The 16,980-nt window shown below is 34.1% G+C and overlaps 1 protein-coding gene across 1 annotated transcript; it reads left to right on the forward strand.

Annotated features, from left to right (window-relative positions):
* Positions 1–1,919: 1,919 nt before the first annotated feature.
* On the forward strand, positions 1,920–6,377 carry LOC148868896 (laccase-4-like). The gene is made up of 6 exons (XM_088968315.1): positions 1,920–2,084; positions 2,948–3,099; positions 3,437–3,681; positions 4,668–4,796; positions 4,893–5,813; positions 5,909–6,377. The coding sequence occupies exons 1-6, from the start codon at positions 1,998–2,000 to the stop codon at positions 6,037–6,039; spliced, it is 1,665 nt and encodes a 554-aa protein (XP_088824441.1). The 5' UTR covers positions 1,920–1,997; the 3' UTR covers positions 6,040–6,377.
* The last annotated feature ends 10,603 nt before the right edge of the window (positions 6,378–16,980 follow it).

Raw genomic sequence — 16,980 nt, forward strand, 5'->3', positions numbered from 1 at the left:
TTTGTTGATTATATAGCCAGATGATATTTGATAAAGTGATATGGAACATAGCAATCAACCCAATATGTATGATTTTATTCTTTTTTTTTTTTAAACGACAAAACAACTGCCAGGTTCGAAAAAAAAGAAAACAATCAATCGGTGTTTTATCTAGTATTAATTTTAAACCCCTTCCTCAAGCTTCAACCGTTTTTCTCTCTGATCAAATGGGTCAGTGCCTCAGTAGTTCAATTGTCTGGATCAACCGGTCAACCTGTGATGTCATCAATATAAAATTTAAAATAAAATAAAATAAAACAGTATCCTGCAAGAACTCACATTGAATGGGTCAGATGGGTCAATTGTTCAATCGTCCCGATTAATAGATTATTGACCAAGTTTATTAGGGGTGTTGTTCGATTAACTATGGCTCATGGGCATTTATTTCAAATCAAACCAATTCTTTGATTTTTGCAATGTCTTGAAATTGAACCAAATCAATCAGTTAACCTGGTTTTTATATTTTTAATATGCATTATAAAAAAATGCATAAATATATAATATTATATTAGCTGATTTAACTAACGTGGTTTGTTTAGGTTAATCAAGACCGAACATACTAATTGGTTAACCGGATTTTTCAGTCCGATTTTTTTTATTTTGTTGAGCACTCCTAGAATTAATAGGTTGGGTGTTGAGTCGAATTAGAAGTGTGAATGACATTGTTTTGAAAACCAGATCGGAGCGGGTGGTTGGACCAGTTGACTGGAGATTAGTTCTATTTCACCCTAAAACTGTTTTTTGGTCAAAGCCATTGATTTGGTCAGCGGCCAGTGTGACCCAGATAATGGTTTTGGCCTCGTTTTATTTATTTATTTAACTTAAGAGCGAATTATTCATTCAAACTGGATGATCTGATCATTTGACCTGTGAATCAGTCTTAGAACGGTTCCATGTTCGGTCCGGTTTTAAAAACCTTGTATGAATATGTTAGTGGTCTGACCTTCACGATCAGTGACGGATTAATAATACTGGTTTTTTCTAATTTGACCTTCACATATGGTAAAGCATGCATCCAATTCAGTCACAATGTTTGCCAAAGACTCACCCTCACGCAGCGGTATCAATTGGACTGGATTTGGTCTAATTCGGTCCAGTCCAATGTTATTACAAATGGACCTGATCCAATCCAATCCAATTAATATTTTGGACCATTTTGAATTGGTCTAAAGCCTGTCCAATCTGTTCAAATTCTTATTATTTTAGATTGGTTTCAACTCAAACCTGATCCATTGACACCTATGTTCTTATCTTCTATCAATGGATTAAATATTGGCTCAATCCAATATAAATTCATTATGGACGAACCAGGTCCAACCCAATATGTCATATTGGTCCATCCAGTCCATCCAAATTTAATATGTCTTATTGGTCCATCCACTCCGTCCAAATGAACTTTGATTTGGATGGATTCAACCCAAAACCGGTCCATTGATACCCCTACCCTCATGACACCAATGGATTATCTTCCGGTAATCACCCCAAAAGGCTGCAACTCAAATATACCTGCCAAAATATTTATTCTATTAACATGGAAACAATATAGAAAGTGCAAAAAGCCCATAGGTCTTGAGGGCCTAGAAGTATCAAAGCTAGCTACTTGTGAACCAGAAAATCCACCAACCAAATTTCCTGGATGGAGGGTTGTAGCCAATTGAAAATGGCAAATCTCCAGAGCTTAATAGCTTTAACATCGAGGATTATCACAGTGGTTGATATGTTGTACTTTATGTAATATGAAAGGCAACTTAGGCCAAATTTGTAGTATTCTACTCGCAATCTTCTTCTTCAAGAATCCCCGGTTCACCTAACTAATTAAAACGACATGGAAGCAAAGCCGCCCTCATGTCTTTATAAGCATGTGCTGGTCAGTCATAGCCAGACTACAGCGAGAAGAGTTAGAGGAAAAAAAGTGAAAGAGCAAGAAGAGAGAAGAGACATAGATTAAAGAAAGAATAATGGTGTCCTGGGTTCGGCTCTTGCTACTAGTGGCCTTCCTGCTTCCTGCACTCGTTGAATGCAGGATTCGTCACTACAAGTTCAATGTAAGTATAATTTTTGACCAGTTTCTCTTGGCATCAAAGTTGAATGGTACATTACAGCTTGAGCTTGGTTTAGAATAGCTATTTTGAATAGGCATAGCTATTCCATTTCCAGTTGTTTGGTTAGTCATGGCAAAATAGGAATCCCATTCCCATTCCTGTTAGAATGACATTCTCCCATTTGAGAGAATGACCATTCTCTGCCCCTCCCTTGAGAATGAAATCTCATTCATTATTATTATAATTTCTATTCCGATTCTTATCTGAATCAAACAGATTATGGGAATAAGTTATCCGATTCCGAATAATTTCGATTTCAATTCCAACTGTAACCCAAACGGACCCTAAATAAATATGATCTGATCTTGTTCTATGATTTACAAATATCAAACTTTACATAGATAGATAGATATGGATATAGATATGTTCCACCTCAAAACTTGTTTTTTTTTTCTTTTTTAATTTTTTTGGTTTTGAGTTAGCAAGAGCTAAGGGGCTGTTGCTTGGTGTAATGAGAAATTTAATGCATATTTATCTATTTATTTATTTATTTATTATTTTTTTTTTGGGGGGGGGGGTGTCACTTTCTTTGCTGAATAGATATGTTTAATTAGAAGAAGTGTTTCTTCTGTCAAACAATAAGATCTCATTCAAATAAAAAGGGAATTGAAAAAGGAAAGCAGTTTCTTCTAATCGGAATTGTTTTTTCTTGGATTTCAAGTTATAATAGATTTTTTTTTTCTGGGCTTAGTGGTTAAGGATTTCAAATGTTTCAAGCAGTACTGAATTAATTCTAATGAAGTTTCATGGGTGACAACTGACAAAGAATTAATGAATCATGGATATGGTTGGTTTAATTTCTGCAGGTGGTGATGAAGAACACAACGAGGCTCTGCTCAACGAAGCCCATCGTCACAGTGAACGGGCGGTTCCCAGGACCCACTCTCTATGCCAGGGAAGATGATACCGTGCTCGTCAAGGTCGTCAACCATGTCCAGTACAACGTTACCATCCACTGGTAAGCCCAAATGACTACTTTGCTACCTACATTTTGCCATAATTCCTAGAGAAATTCGAATTTCTGTTAAAAAGTCAGAAGGGCAACATGGTCATTCTACTCGGTAAAATGACTGTTTTGTTTGTTTGTTTGTTTTCCACATTCCCTTTCATCCTTTTGGGTTGGGTAAGCACTAAGCAAGCTAGCTTACTCATCAACCTTAACAAACTGACATTTTGATCAAGCACATATAAGAGGCAAAAGTTGTCTAAAGTCTGGATTGATAATAAAAAATAAAAAATAGCTAAAAGTGGAGAAAAACAAACACTGATTAGTCTCTGTAAATTATGTATGGCAGGCATGGCATCCGGCAGCTTCGCACAGGCTGGGCAGATGGGCCGGCCTACATCACACAGTGCCCCATACAGCCAGGCCAAAGTTACGTCTACAACTTCACCATTACGGGCCAAAGAGGCACGCTTCTGTGGCATGCGCATATCCTCTGGCTAAGGGCTACTCTCCATGGTGCCATCGTTATCTTGCCCAAGCGTGGCGTTCCTTATCCATTCCCCACACCCCACAAGGAAGTGGTCGTCATCTTAGGTGCGATTTAAAGACCTCATCAATAATATTCTCTAATTAATTCAGGTGCAGTTTGGCAAGTATTTTTGAAAGATTTTTTTAACAAGTAATTTGGTCTATCGGATTATTATATTTTTTTAAATGCATTTAGAGATTATTTATCACATGGAAACATCAGAAAGCTTCATTTGAAGCTCTTTAGATTTCCTGAAATTTGGTGTTCTTTTCGAGTCTTTTGCACATACATCTTATGGTCTTACTTACGAAGGAACAAAAATCCGGAAGCTCCTCGTAGGAACAAGGTTCAAGTCTATATTGGTCTGTTAGGATGCCTCAGCTGCATACATCACTGCACTTCCACTTGACACCTATCATAATGATAAACGGATCGTCTCGCCGTAACCTTTTCTTGGATTCTCAAAACTTCCGTCGCTCCATCCCCGCAGGGGCAGAGAACCCGTTGCTGTATCGGCTGAAAAAATACCGATTTTTGGTCTTTCCTAACGTTGATAGACTTCCTACTCCCACTTTCTCTACCTATACCTTATCCATTAAGGTTCAAAAAACTGACCTGGAACTAGAATCATTTTGGCGACCGATTTTTGGGTCAGCAGTTCGATTGTCTGATTCAGAAGGGTCAATGGTTTGATCACCTGGATCAATAGGTCACTGACCAAGTCAACTATTTTTGGTCAAGAAGCAAGAAAACCAGATGCATAGCCTGGGCGGTTCCTAAATCGAATAGTTCAAAAACACTGCTACCCACAAGACATTGCGATCGCGCATCTCACAACAGAAAATGGCGATGTGGCTGCAATTCAAGGCGGGTAGAGTGTGGGTAGAGAACAAATGGACACGAAATTCGGTTTTGCTTCCAAACTTTGTCAAAACAGAACGAAAATTAAAAGACGGCACAGAGAGACTTGCCAAACGCCGACTCAATACTTTCTTCACAAAGGTGTAGATTAGAGGTTGTTATTTTTGACTTGATTCTTGGAAAATTGTAGGTGAGTGGTGGAAGTCCGACGTTGAAGCTGTGATCAATGAGGCTCTCAATTCTGGTCTGGCACCAAATGTTTCAGACGCACACACAATTAATGGCCAACCAGGGCCAGTCCCTACCTGCCCTTCACAGAGTATATACTTGCTACTAGTGAAAATGATCTCCGATTCTTTTTCATTTATCAGAAGTCTCAACAGTAGTTAATTTCCTTTCTAATTATCATGCGCAGGTGGATTCAATTTGAAGGTAGAGCCTGGCAAGACATACATGCTACGCATCATCAATGCTGCACTGAATGAAGAGCTCTTCTTCAAGATCGCCGGACACAAGCTGACGGTCGTCGAAGTTGATGCCGTCTACACCAAGCCTTTCAAGACCGATACCATAGTCATCGCCCCCGGCCAGACCACAAACGTCCTCCTGGAAACGGGCCGCGGCTCCGGGAAGTACTTAGTTGCTGCCTCCCCTTTCATGGATTCGCCTATTGCCGTCGACAACATGACTGCAACCGCCACCTTACACTACTCCGGCACCCTTGCTACATCGGCGACCACTCTCACCAATCCTCCTCCTCAGAATGCCACCCCTGTAGCATCCAACTTCATCGACTCACTCCGTAGCTTGAATTCGAAGGAGTATCCCGTCAAAGTCCCACTGACCGTGGATCACTCTCTTCTGTTCACCGTTGGCCTCGGCGTCAACCCATGCTCCACCTGTCCTAATGGGATCCGAGTAATTGCAGACATCAATAACGTAAGCTTCGTCATGCCGACCACCGCGCTGCTCCAGGCACATTACCTCAACATAAGCGGAGTGTTCACCGATGATTTCCCTGCCAACCCACCCATATCGTTCAATTACACGGGCACCCAGCCGGCCAACTTACAGACTATGAACGGGACAAAGCTTTACAGGCTGCGTTACAACGATACAGTACAGCTTGTGTTGCAGGACACAGGGATGATAGCCCCAGAGAACCATCCCGTCCATCTGCATGGCTTCAATTTCTTCGCAGTCGGAAGGGGATTGGGAAACTACAATCCGAAGACAGATCCTGCCAAATTCAACCTCGTCGACCCCATCGAGAGGAACACCATCGGAGTACCGTCAGGTGGTTGGACTGCCATCAGATTCAGAGCCGATAACCCAGGTAAAGAAATTAATTAACAATTCATGACTCTGTGTAATCAATTACATACATCATCTCATTCTTAACTATTACTTCTATTCTCGATCAATTTGTAGGTGTTTGGTTCATGCATTGTCATCTGGAAGTGCACACGACGTGGGGTCTGAAGATGGCATTCGTGGTGGACAACGGAAAAGGCCCCAATGAATCCCTGTTGCCACCTCCAAGCGACCTACCCAAATGCTAAGCAAGCCGAAGGCTTCACATACAGTTCTATTGTTTTGACAAGTCTTCAGTAGGGGAAGAAAAGGAAGAAGGATTAAAGGTGTTGATGAAGAGGTAGAAAATGAAGGAATTAAAGGTGTTGATGCCTGGTTTATTCCCCCTCCGGTTCAATGGAGGAGCTGCTTAGGCCGAGTTTGAATAATAAAACCAAAAAACCTTTTTTTTTTTTTTTTTGTATAATGTTTTCATATTCACAAGATTGCAATGTGTATTTATGTATCCATCAACTGAAACTTTCCAAGTGAAAAAGTATCTTCACAACTTTTCAATATATTGGATATTGAGCTTTATCCTGATCAAGTTGGGGGAAAAAGTTCTTATAGCGATTAAAAATTCAGAAAAGTCCATTTTTAGTAAAACGTGAAAATATTTGGGTGAAAGACTTAAACCTCCCCAGTGTTTCTTCTAAATACTTATACCTCCCTTGTAATTTCTCAAAGGACTTCAACCTCCCGGGCTCCCATGTGAAATGATGTCGCTAGGACAAATAAGACCCCTCTCTTATCTATCTTCCATATTCCGTTTGACTTAACAGTCATATGTCTTATATATATTTAATTTTTTTTCAAAAATTCACTTTTTCCCTTTAACAAATTATAAAAATAATTAAATAAAAAACCTCAAAACAGTTGGGTTTGAGGCGGTTAGTGGCGGAAAGAAAGAGACCACCACCCAGGGAGAATGAAGCCTAAACTCAACCCGGAAAGAGAAAGTGAGAGAAAGAGACTTGCAGAGAACACAGCCATGGCTTTGTCGACGTTGTGGTCCTTCTTGAATCCATCAAAGAATTGGTTCGCTGCTGAACACATGAAATCCCTCTTCGAACGTCTCAGGAAAAACGATCGAGCTTCAATATGATGACCTCTATGACCCGATGTACGATCTGGACATCAAGGAAGCTTTGGCTCGCCTTCCTCGCGAGATTATCGACGCGAGGAACCAGCGTCTCAAGCGCGCCATGGATCTCTCAATGAAGCACGAGTACCTTCACGAAGATTGTAGGCAATGAGACACCATTTAGGAGCTACCTTTGGGGGCATTGCCTCTATCAGCGCACCATCCCTTGATTGTACTGTTATTTATATCTCGGTCGTTACTTGCTGAGTACATCTTTAAAAGAAATAAGGACACTATTATTCTATTGGAATCTTTAAAGAGGAACCATGAAAGCTGAGAGTTTTGGTTTGTTTTATCTACATGCAGATCCTTTGCTTTTATGGATCGATGCTTCACTTTGAAAATTAGAAACACATTAAAGGGCAAAAGTGTCTTTTTATGAATTCTGCCAAATAAAGTTTATGTCCAATTAGAAAACACAGGGGAAGTATAAGTATTTATGAGCAAACTTGGGGAGGTTTAAGTCTTTTAGTTGGTAAAAAATAAAACTTATCTCTTTTTTTAATTTTATCTCTTCCATTAACTAATTCCCGGTAGCTCCACGGTCAAAATTAAAGGAGGTATAAGGTAATACTTAAACTTGAGGGGGTGTCCAAATATTTGATTGAAAATTTGAAATCCCTAAGTCTTCGTTTGTTGTGATATAAATGCCCAACCGGGATTTATGTAATCAAGTTTGGATTTGTAATCGCTTGCTTTATATGAAAAATACAATGATTAAGAGGGCAAAAATGTATTTTCTTACAATTTTGTATCATAAGGAGAGGATTGAACTGTAAAACATGCCATGTTGAACCGTGTCTCTCTCCTTTGGGATATTTTGGGGGTTGGCCTGGCATGACCAATGAATGGAGTCTGTGTGGGCTCATGTTGGGTCGGGCCATGAGCCGAGCTGGTCTATGGGCCATGCCTTGGGCTAGGTTGGGCCATAGACTGGGCCAAAGTTATTTATTTAAAAAATTGAACAAAAAACTTAAAATTTTAATTTTATATGAATTTTGAATTTTTGATGTATATAATTGCTAATATATACAATAATCAAATAAAATAGTATAATAAAATTGAAAAAATATTTATTTTATTAATATATTATATTCCATATATTATAATTATATATAAATATTATATGTTTATATATAAATATATATAATATATATGGGCCATGTGGAGCCATGTTGAGCCATGCCACGGGTCGGGTCGGGCTATGCCAACCTGCCGGCCATGAGCAACACGTCACAACAGTACAGACCATGCCGGCCCAGCCCATTGATGTGAAACCCCCAAGTACGACACGACCCATTGGCCCATACAATCATGTTTATACTGCTAAATTAGGATTGCATTTCAAAAGAGACGATGTTCCCTAAACAGAATATAAACACAATTTTTACAAAAAATGAAAGGTGAAAATTCTAAAAAATAAAAAATTCAAATTATTCTATTATTAAATTCATTAAACATTTAAACATGGTTTTCGTTAATTCCCAAATAATACGGATATTATAAGTATGAATGTGACTTAAAGGAGTCGCACCACATTTGAAGTCATTTTCAAGTGGGAATATCTCCGGGTGATGATATCAAAAATGGTGATGTCATCATCGGAAGATATTCCCAATACACATGGGATGTGTTGTGGGCCCTTAGGGGGGCTGATTTGAACTCGATTTTTGCATATTTAGATCTTGTATCACTGACACATTAGAAGGGACTTAGGGATGGAGCAGGGTGCACGTGAGACACACCGAGCAGCCAGATAAGGAGAGCCGCAGTTTCCATGTGTTTGAATGTGAGTATGTGACATCTCTCCCTTTTCTGAGCCCAGAAAGATATTTTCACTCTAGCCCAGCCCGCTCGACCCGGACCTGCATTAAGCCTTCACACAATGTGGGTCAGGTCTAGGCCAAGCAAGCCAGACCTGGAAATTGGTATATATATATCTTTTATATACAGTATAATATCTTCCATATTTAGTATACATCATAGTATATACTAGTATCTTAGTATCTTACATATAAGTTACGATTTTTACTAAATAAGTAAATATATATTGCATATGTATATGGGATTCAATCCCAAGCCTTTGCTACAACCAGCAAAGCCTTTACTATATTAATATATACATAATAAATTTTTAGATCTTTTTTGTAATATTGATTATAAAGTTTAATTAAAAGTTTGACACTTTTAAATATAAATACTATTAGGGGGTGTTCTTTTTTTGGATTTTGAGGGGGGGAGTTGGTCAATGGGATTTTGATTCCCATTGACCAAGAACCCCATGTTCTTTTTTCAACTTTATGTGAGAATCAGGGAAAATTTGTTTTCTTGGATATCACTTACTCAGAAAGTGATACCATCTCTTAGGTGGGTAAATAACTTTCCCACATAAGGGGAAGATTCCCAACACTTGAGTGGGACAAAAATACCCCTTTTAATAATGGATTTCTATGGCTAAAATGTCATTGCCTTATTTACCTGGGAAATAAAAGAACATGGGTAAATGCACTTACCCAAGTAAGTGTTTCCCATGAAAAATTTACCTAGATAATTGCATTTACCTGGGTAAGTAACTTACTGAAAAGGGAACGTGGCCTTAATTCGTAATGTGCTAGCCTGGGGACAGCCCTAGACATGTATCATCAAGCCCAATGTGTAGGCTAGGCCAGGCCCAAGTAGACCTCAAGGTCATTAATACTTGCAAAAAACCAGCCCATGATCATCCTTAGTTAATCAATACAATTTGGCATATAACTGTTATTTGTGGTTATTTATAGTTGAAACAAATATACCTTATTTGACGTTTCTTGCTCTAACAAGGTAAAATCTAACCATTTTAGCTTAATTGATTCTCATACGTTATGTGACAACATACATCTCTCACCAATTTGTATGGATCAACCTAAAACGTTTTCCAAGTAGAAACAGCAATGATATCGATCACAACCCAAAAAAGTAGTCATTTTCTATTCTGCTAATTTGCTTATTATGTATAGAAAAATTTAACCCTCTAGGCTCCACTTGAAAAGAAATATATCTCACTGGTAGGATCAATTCGAACCATTCACATTAGGGTAATATTAATCAATTATTGTCCTTTCTTTATTCTTAGGGTTGTGTTTGGTTTGACAGAAAAATAAGAGAGAAACAGAAAGCTGAACGAAAGTTTTTTTAAGTAAATATGTTAAATATTTAAGAACTTTCCCTCAACTTTCTTTATTTTTTATTTAATATCAAGCCAAACATAGCCTTAAAGGTGTTTCATTTATACACTACGTTTGTGTTCCTGTTCTTTGAAAAATAATTAGTAGGGGACCTGTGCGATGCATGGGAAAATCCAATGTCTAATTTGCTGGTAAAAAGGATCAAAAGGATATATTGAATGTCGACTATTGGTAAATTTCCAAAAGTATATATACTAAATTATTGATTTTTTAAATATATTAAATAATTTATTTTCTTTTTAAATATATTATTTACAAAATTACACTAATTTATCTTTTATATTTCAATATAAGTTAATTAATAATTTCCTTTTCTAAAATTTTCCAATTTTATACTAATTTATATTAATTTTCCAAAATTACAAAATCACATAATTTTTCAATAATTTTCCAAAATATATCAAATGTAATAGAATTTCTCAAATTTCCAAAATACTCCAATAATTTTCAATAATTATTTACTACATTTTAAATAAATTTTCCAAAATTATATTAATATATTTTTTATTTTCTTCTCCAAAATTATGATATTTTGTTTGCCAATTTGCAAACTCCACCAACTCTTTCCTGGGGCTATAATTGTTGGCTTTATTTTTCAATTTTATATTTTTTAATTAATTTTAAATGGCATTTATAAAGAAATTAATGGTTGAAATTTTTGTATATTCATTGATTTCTAGTAACTCTTATGGAAAATAACACAATTTAATTGTTAGTGTAATAAAATTAATTTTAATAAATTGTAACTATAGTAAAATATTTATTATAATGATTACTCTATTTAATTACTACACCAAAATTCCAATAATAATTATTAGTGTAATAATTATTTTGAAAAAATAATTAATTTCACTAAACTAATAATTATTATTGGAATTACAGTTATTTCAAAATTACTATAATTACAGTATTTTGAAAATAAAAAATTTTACTAATAATTAATGTAACTTAATCGTTATTATTACACTAATAATAAATTTACATTAATAAATTTCTGAAAATGTAAATTCCAATGATAATTATTACTGTAATTATCATCAGCGACAGAACTCCAATAATAATTATTGTTATAAATTTCCATAAAATAATAATTTACACTAAAATTTCAAAGATAATTATTTCTGTAATAAAGCTAATATGAAAAACAAATCTGTAATTAGAAATAAAATTTCCATTACATTAATTATTGTAATTGAATTATTACAATAAAATTCCAATAAGATTTATTAGTGTAATAAAATTATTTTGAAACAAGCAGTAATTATTACACTAATAATTATTATTGGAATTTCTGTATTTCAAAAGTACTGTAGTTACAATAATTTCAAATAACAGATTTTATTGTAATTTATAAATCTGTAGTAATTATTATTTTTAAATAATGGGAATTTGTGTAATTTAATAATTACATTATTGGAATTGATACAAAATGGAAATTTCTTAATTATGTAAAAATATTTATTACTATTAATTTCCATTATTTTAAATCAAGATTCACAGTTTTTTCTATTATTAATTTTTCAAAAATTATTAGATAATGGGAATTACTATTTGAGATTATGAAAAAGGGAATTAGTTAAACTACACTAACAATTATTTTAGTGTAATAATTATAATTATATTGATAATAATAATAATTTCAGTAATTATAAATTATGACAACATAATTATAAATTTTGAATAATTACAATAATTTTCCATAATATTCCAAAGATTAAAAATTGTCATAAAATTCCAAAATTGCACTCGCTTATCTGTTATTTTCAATTAAATTTAATAAATAATTTTCTGAAAATGTAATAATGATAATTAGGCTAATTTTATGAATAATCAATTATTAATTTTAAATAATTATTTATTGGTTGAATAATCGATAAATTTTCAATAATTTCAGTAATCTATTGAATAATCAATAAATTATCCATAATTTCCAAAAACTACACCAAACTATCTTTCATTTTCGAATGAAATTAATCATTAATTTATAATTATCTGAAATCATAATTATAATTTTTAGAAATGTAATTATTTCAATATCTTTTACCAACAATCAATTACTAAAATTTGTAGAAATTATTGATAATGATTTATTGATAAGTATTAATAGTAGTTTATTTATAAATTAATTATTTGTATTTATTTTCAGAGATTACTATTATTAATTTTGTAAATGTAAATGAATATTATTGATTAGTAATTATAAATAAAAAAATTATTAATAATAGTAATGCTTTAATTGTTCTAAATTATTAATTATTGCCTCGCTAATTAATATATTAATTATAGATTATTGTAATATACTTATTTATTAATTAATGCATTAGTAATTTATTAATTATCTCATTTACTAATCTGGTTGGCTTGGACTTGTTCTAAAAATGAGCCAAACATTTGTAGTTCGTCGAAACTCTACTTGTCCCATTCTCTTGAAGAATTTTAAGAGGGGATAGGGTTGAAAATTTGAAATCAAGGAGGGGTAGGATTGGAAACCCCCAAACTCTACTTGTTCCATACTCCCATTCTCTTAGGCATTTTAAGAGGGGATAGGATTGGAAATATGAAATCAGGGAGGGGGTAGGATTGAAAATATAAAATCAGGGTGTTGGACGAAACCATTCTTTTCAAGCATTTTAAGAGGGGATAGGATTAGAAATATGAAATCAGAGAGGGGGTAGGATTGAAAATATAAAATCAGGGTGTTGGACGAAACCATTCTTTTCAAGCATTTTAAGAAGAAATAGGATTGGAAATATGAAATCAGAGAAGGATAGGATTAGAAACCCCCAAACTCTACTTATCCCATTCTCTTCGGACATTTTAAAAGGGGATAGGATTGAAAATATAAAATCATGAAGAGATCGGATTGAAAATGTAAAATAAAGGTATTGGACGATTCATCCATTTCTTCTTTTTCATGAATGGGTAAGATACATCAGCAACAAAAATGTTATTGGATATCTGTTCCCTCATGAAAAACATTTTCAACTTGATTTAGGAAAGCCTGAGCTTTCTAAACACAAACAAAAAAATATATTTTAAACATGTGTTGTTTTTAATTTTCGTTGACATCATACCAACTTTTATTTGAATTGACATGATTCCTTATTAAAATTACAGCTGCAACCCAAAAGAGATGACGTTTCTCATCAGAATATAAACACAAACTTAGCAAACGTGAAGGACAAAAAATTAAACCAGCTCATGATAACAACTCATTATCAGTTGAAAATTTCGTAAAAATGTAAAATTTAGATAATTCTATTATTAGATTCATTAAACACTTAAAATATTTATCCTTGTTTTTAAAACAATATGGATATTACAAGCATGAATGTGACTTAATGAGTCACAACACATTTGAAGTCATTTTCAATTTTGTGAAGACTTATTTCCTTGCATATTTAATTTTTGCTTGTAGAACTTTCCTTTCTTTCTTTCTTTTCTCTACTTTTTTTTTATATGACACAGTACAAATTTGAGGGGACTTGGGTTGGACATTCTACCAGAAGAGAAGCATATAATCTACTACTTTACATATATTTTCCATGTGACAATTAGCAAATAAAGCTTGCCTTTACTACCAGTGCTGTTTCTATTTGAAAATAAAGTTTTGGGTTGATAAAACATATATTGGCAAACAATTGTTATTTGAGTTTATTTATAGTCGAAATTGGTATATCTTAAAAATGCATGTATAAGAGGTTGTTTGTTTGCAAAAACATCAAATTAACATTTCTTACTCTAGAGGTGAAGTTTAATCATTCTAATCGATCGAAGTGATTATAAAATGAGAATACATATCTCTTACTTATTTGTATCGATCAACCCACAATGGTAGAAATTGCAATGGTACCCATTAGAGAATAAGGCCATGTTTGATTCTACTCTCATTATTGCTCATTATTTCCTATAATAAAATTATATAATGGATACAATTGGGCAAAATGAGAAAATGTTACTACAAACCAAACACTTTTCTTCAAAATAACGAATTCTTTTCATGAAAAGAATGAAAATAAGTTTTAAACAAATTTGGTTACAAATTTCAAATTTATTCTTTTTTCATTAACAGAAATAATAACAATGGTATACATACAGTACTCATATCATTAGCAAATATATAGTGGAAACATGTGAGACTCACATCAACCAAAAATAAATCAACTATGTGGACCCCACATTAATAACACAAACTATGAAAGAGAAAAAAAAAAAACAAAAACAAGAAACTAGAAAAAGCATTTTGCATTGGGTTGTAGAGCCACAACAAAGTGAGGTCATTGTGGTTGGGGTGTGTTAGGAGCCGCCACCTAATATTTACACAAAAATTAAGAAGAAGAGATGAAAAGTAAGAAATAGAGGAAATTTTAAAAACATTTTAGTCTAAGAAAACATGAAGGTTTTAGTCTTAAAATTCCCCTAAGTGACTCTAAAATAACTAGGTGTGACCAACCTATGTAAAGGATGAATGTGAAAGGGGTTAGGCACGACAGATTTACCCAGGGTTGAAGCCCTGACCTCTATTTCATTCCATCATGCCTTAAAACAATGTTAATGCAAATAAACTACAAAGTTGTGAAATAAAGTAAGGGGTACCCCATTTATTGCTTAAAGCCCACTAAAAAAGTCTGGGGAAATAGAGCAATGTATTGCTTATTTGTCCCTGAAAAAGATTAAGTCCTAATCTACATGCTTAGATGCAATTATACATAGCATGTTATAATGTAAGCAACAAAATAGATAAAAATAAAATAAAATAAACCAGGGAGAATGACGATTCAGCCCAGGGGTGAATTTTGGCAAGGCCTCTATTTTTAGAGATGGCCTTGGTTTGAACCTAAATAAGAGATAGGGGTGAATTTTACCTACACCCCCATCATTAGCTTTAAGGGGGCATTATTTTTTCGGATTTTGAGAGGGGGAAAGTTGGTTATTTTCATTCCCACTGACCAAGAATCTCATGTTCTTTTTTCAGATTTATGCGGGGACCGGGTAAGTGATACCCATCTCCTAGGTGGGTAAATAACTTTCCCACCTAGGGGGAAAGTTGCCAACACTTGAATGGGACAAAAATATCCTTTTAATAATGGATTTGTATGGTTAAAATGGTCATTGCCTTATTTACATGAGAAATAAAATAACATGGGTAAATGCACTTACTTGGGTAAGTGTTTCCCAGGAAAAACTTACGCAGATAACTACATTTACTTGGGTAAGTAACTTTGAGAAAAGCAAACGAGGCCTAAAACTTGAATTTTAGAGGAAAATCGCTCTTGGAATGAATCAGAGTGAGGCTTGCCAAAACTAGACCAAACTGAATGAAAATTTGAGGGTTTGAGTATGCACTTGATCCTTTCTGAATCCTTGTTCATGAATGGTGCTTTAACCAATCAATTTTGTGTTTCCTGCAAGGTTTTGATGTGAAAAGGCCAAAATGCCTTTGTTTTTCTTCTTTACTTTAAGGGGGTGTTGACAGTTGCATATAGAAAATGTAAAAGAAAATCTAAAGGAAGCAATTAACACATATTTAGAACTCATTGCTGAATTAAGTTGTCAGTTATTCAAATGAAGAACAAAAGCTTGGGATTTCTAAACAGAAATGGAATTTAAAAATTATAAGAGAAATTTTCACTTTACTATCTTGAACTTTGGGGGTAGTGTCAAGCTAGTACCCGAACTTTAAAATGTGTCAATGCACAGTTCCCAAACTTTTGAAAACTGTCAATTTAGTATCCACCGTTAATAATCCATTAGTTAACCAATGCACGTGATGTCACATGTCATTTATAACATTCTAAAATTCCAAAATTACATTTTAAAGAGGATTGTTCATTGTCTTCTTCCTTGAAACAGAAACTAAACTAGAGCAACGATTTTCATGTTACATGCGAAATCAGAGGAACATCCTTTAAGCGGGCATGATGACATGGCTGAAAAGACAAATTTAGTCAACAATTCTACTAGCTTTTCTGATGGCACAATTGGAACTCCAAGTCTCCAACTGAACTACATTGCTGCTGAAAAAGTTGGCGTGGATCTTAACATCTAACGTTCCTTGAAAACAATGGAGAACTCAAGTTGAACTTCTGAAACTTGTAGCTTCTCCATGAACATTTTATGATATAACTAGTGAAATTTTCAATGTTCGGGAAAAAATGATAGGACAAATAGTAGGAAGAAGGCTGAAACTGTTTGTAATGGATGCGGGGACCATCTTCGAGAAATCCAAATCATGAGCTATTAAAATACATAAAATAGTGTGACTTTGGGCCTGTTCGTTTACTACGAAATCTAACATCTAAAGATGTAATAATTACATTAAGAGGTATATTGGTATTGGTGAAGTTTTCTTTTCTCAAAGCTCTGAATGCAGAGAATGTTGTTCTGAATTTTGAAAATTATCAAATGTCCATTTTGACCCCATATATGAAAGTTTTTGTTTGTCTTTTTAGGAGTATAATTGAAAAACAAAAAAAATGTATGATTGCACTTTAAGATATAGGAGATAAGAGGAAATGAACAACCGTAAGAGATAAGAGTTAAGAGGAAATGAGGAGGCTCTTCGTCTCAAAAAAATAAAAGGTGGTGATTTTGAGAAGTTATTTTATTTTTGAGTCCCACTGATATTCAAACTGACAATGGTGAATTAATTAATAAGGAGTAATTAGAACTAAATCATCATTAGGTAGTTATTGCAGACAATGAGTTTATAATGGAAATTGGGTCTGATGTTGTATACGAGTACAACCTCGTTTGTAACATTTGAACCATTTTGCATTTCT

Source organism: Nelumbo lutea, chromosome 2 (genome assembly GCF_056320005.1).
Source record: "Nelumbo lutea isolate HS-2025 chromosome 2, American lotus-T2T, whole genome shotgun sequence".
In the NCBI taxonomy this organism is placed as follows: domain Eukaryota; kingdom Viridiplantae; phylum Streptophyta; class Magnoliopsida; order Proteales; family Nelumbonaceae; genus Nelumbo; species Nelumbo lutea.

Coding starts and splice junctions, on each gene's coding strand:
- LOC148868896 (XM_088968315.1), top strand. CDS start 1,998: ATGGTGTCCTGGGTTCGGCTCTTGCTACTAGTGGCCTTCCTGCTTCCT. Junction 2,085..2,947: donor TTCGTCACTACAAGTTCAAT/GTAAGTATAATT, acceptor TAATTTCTGCAG/GTGGTGATGAAGAACACAAC. Junction 3,682..4,667: donor GGAAGTGGTCGTCATCTTAG/GTGCGATTTAAA, acceptor GGAAAATTGTAG/GTGAGTGGTGGAAGTCCGAC.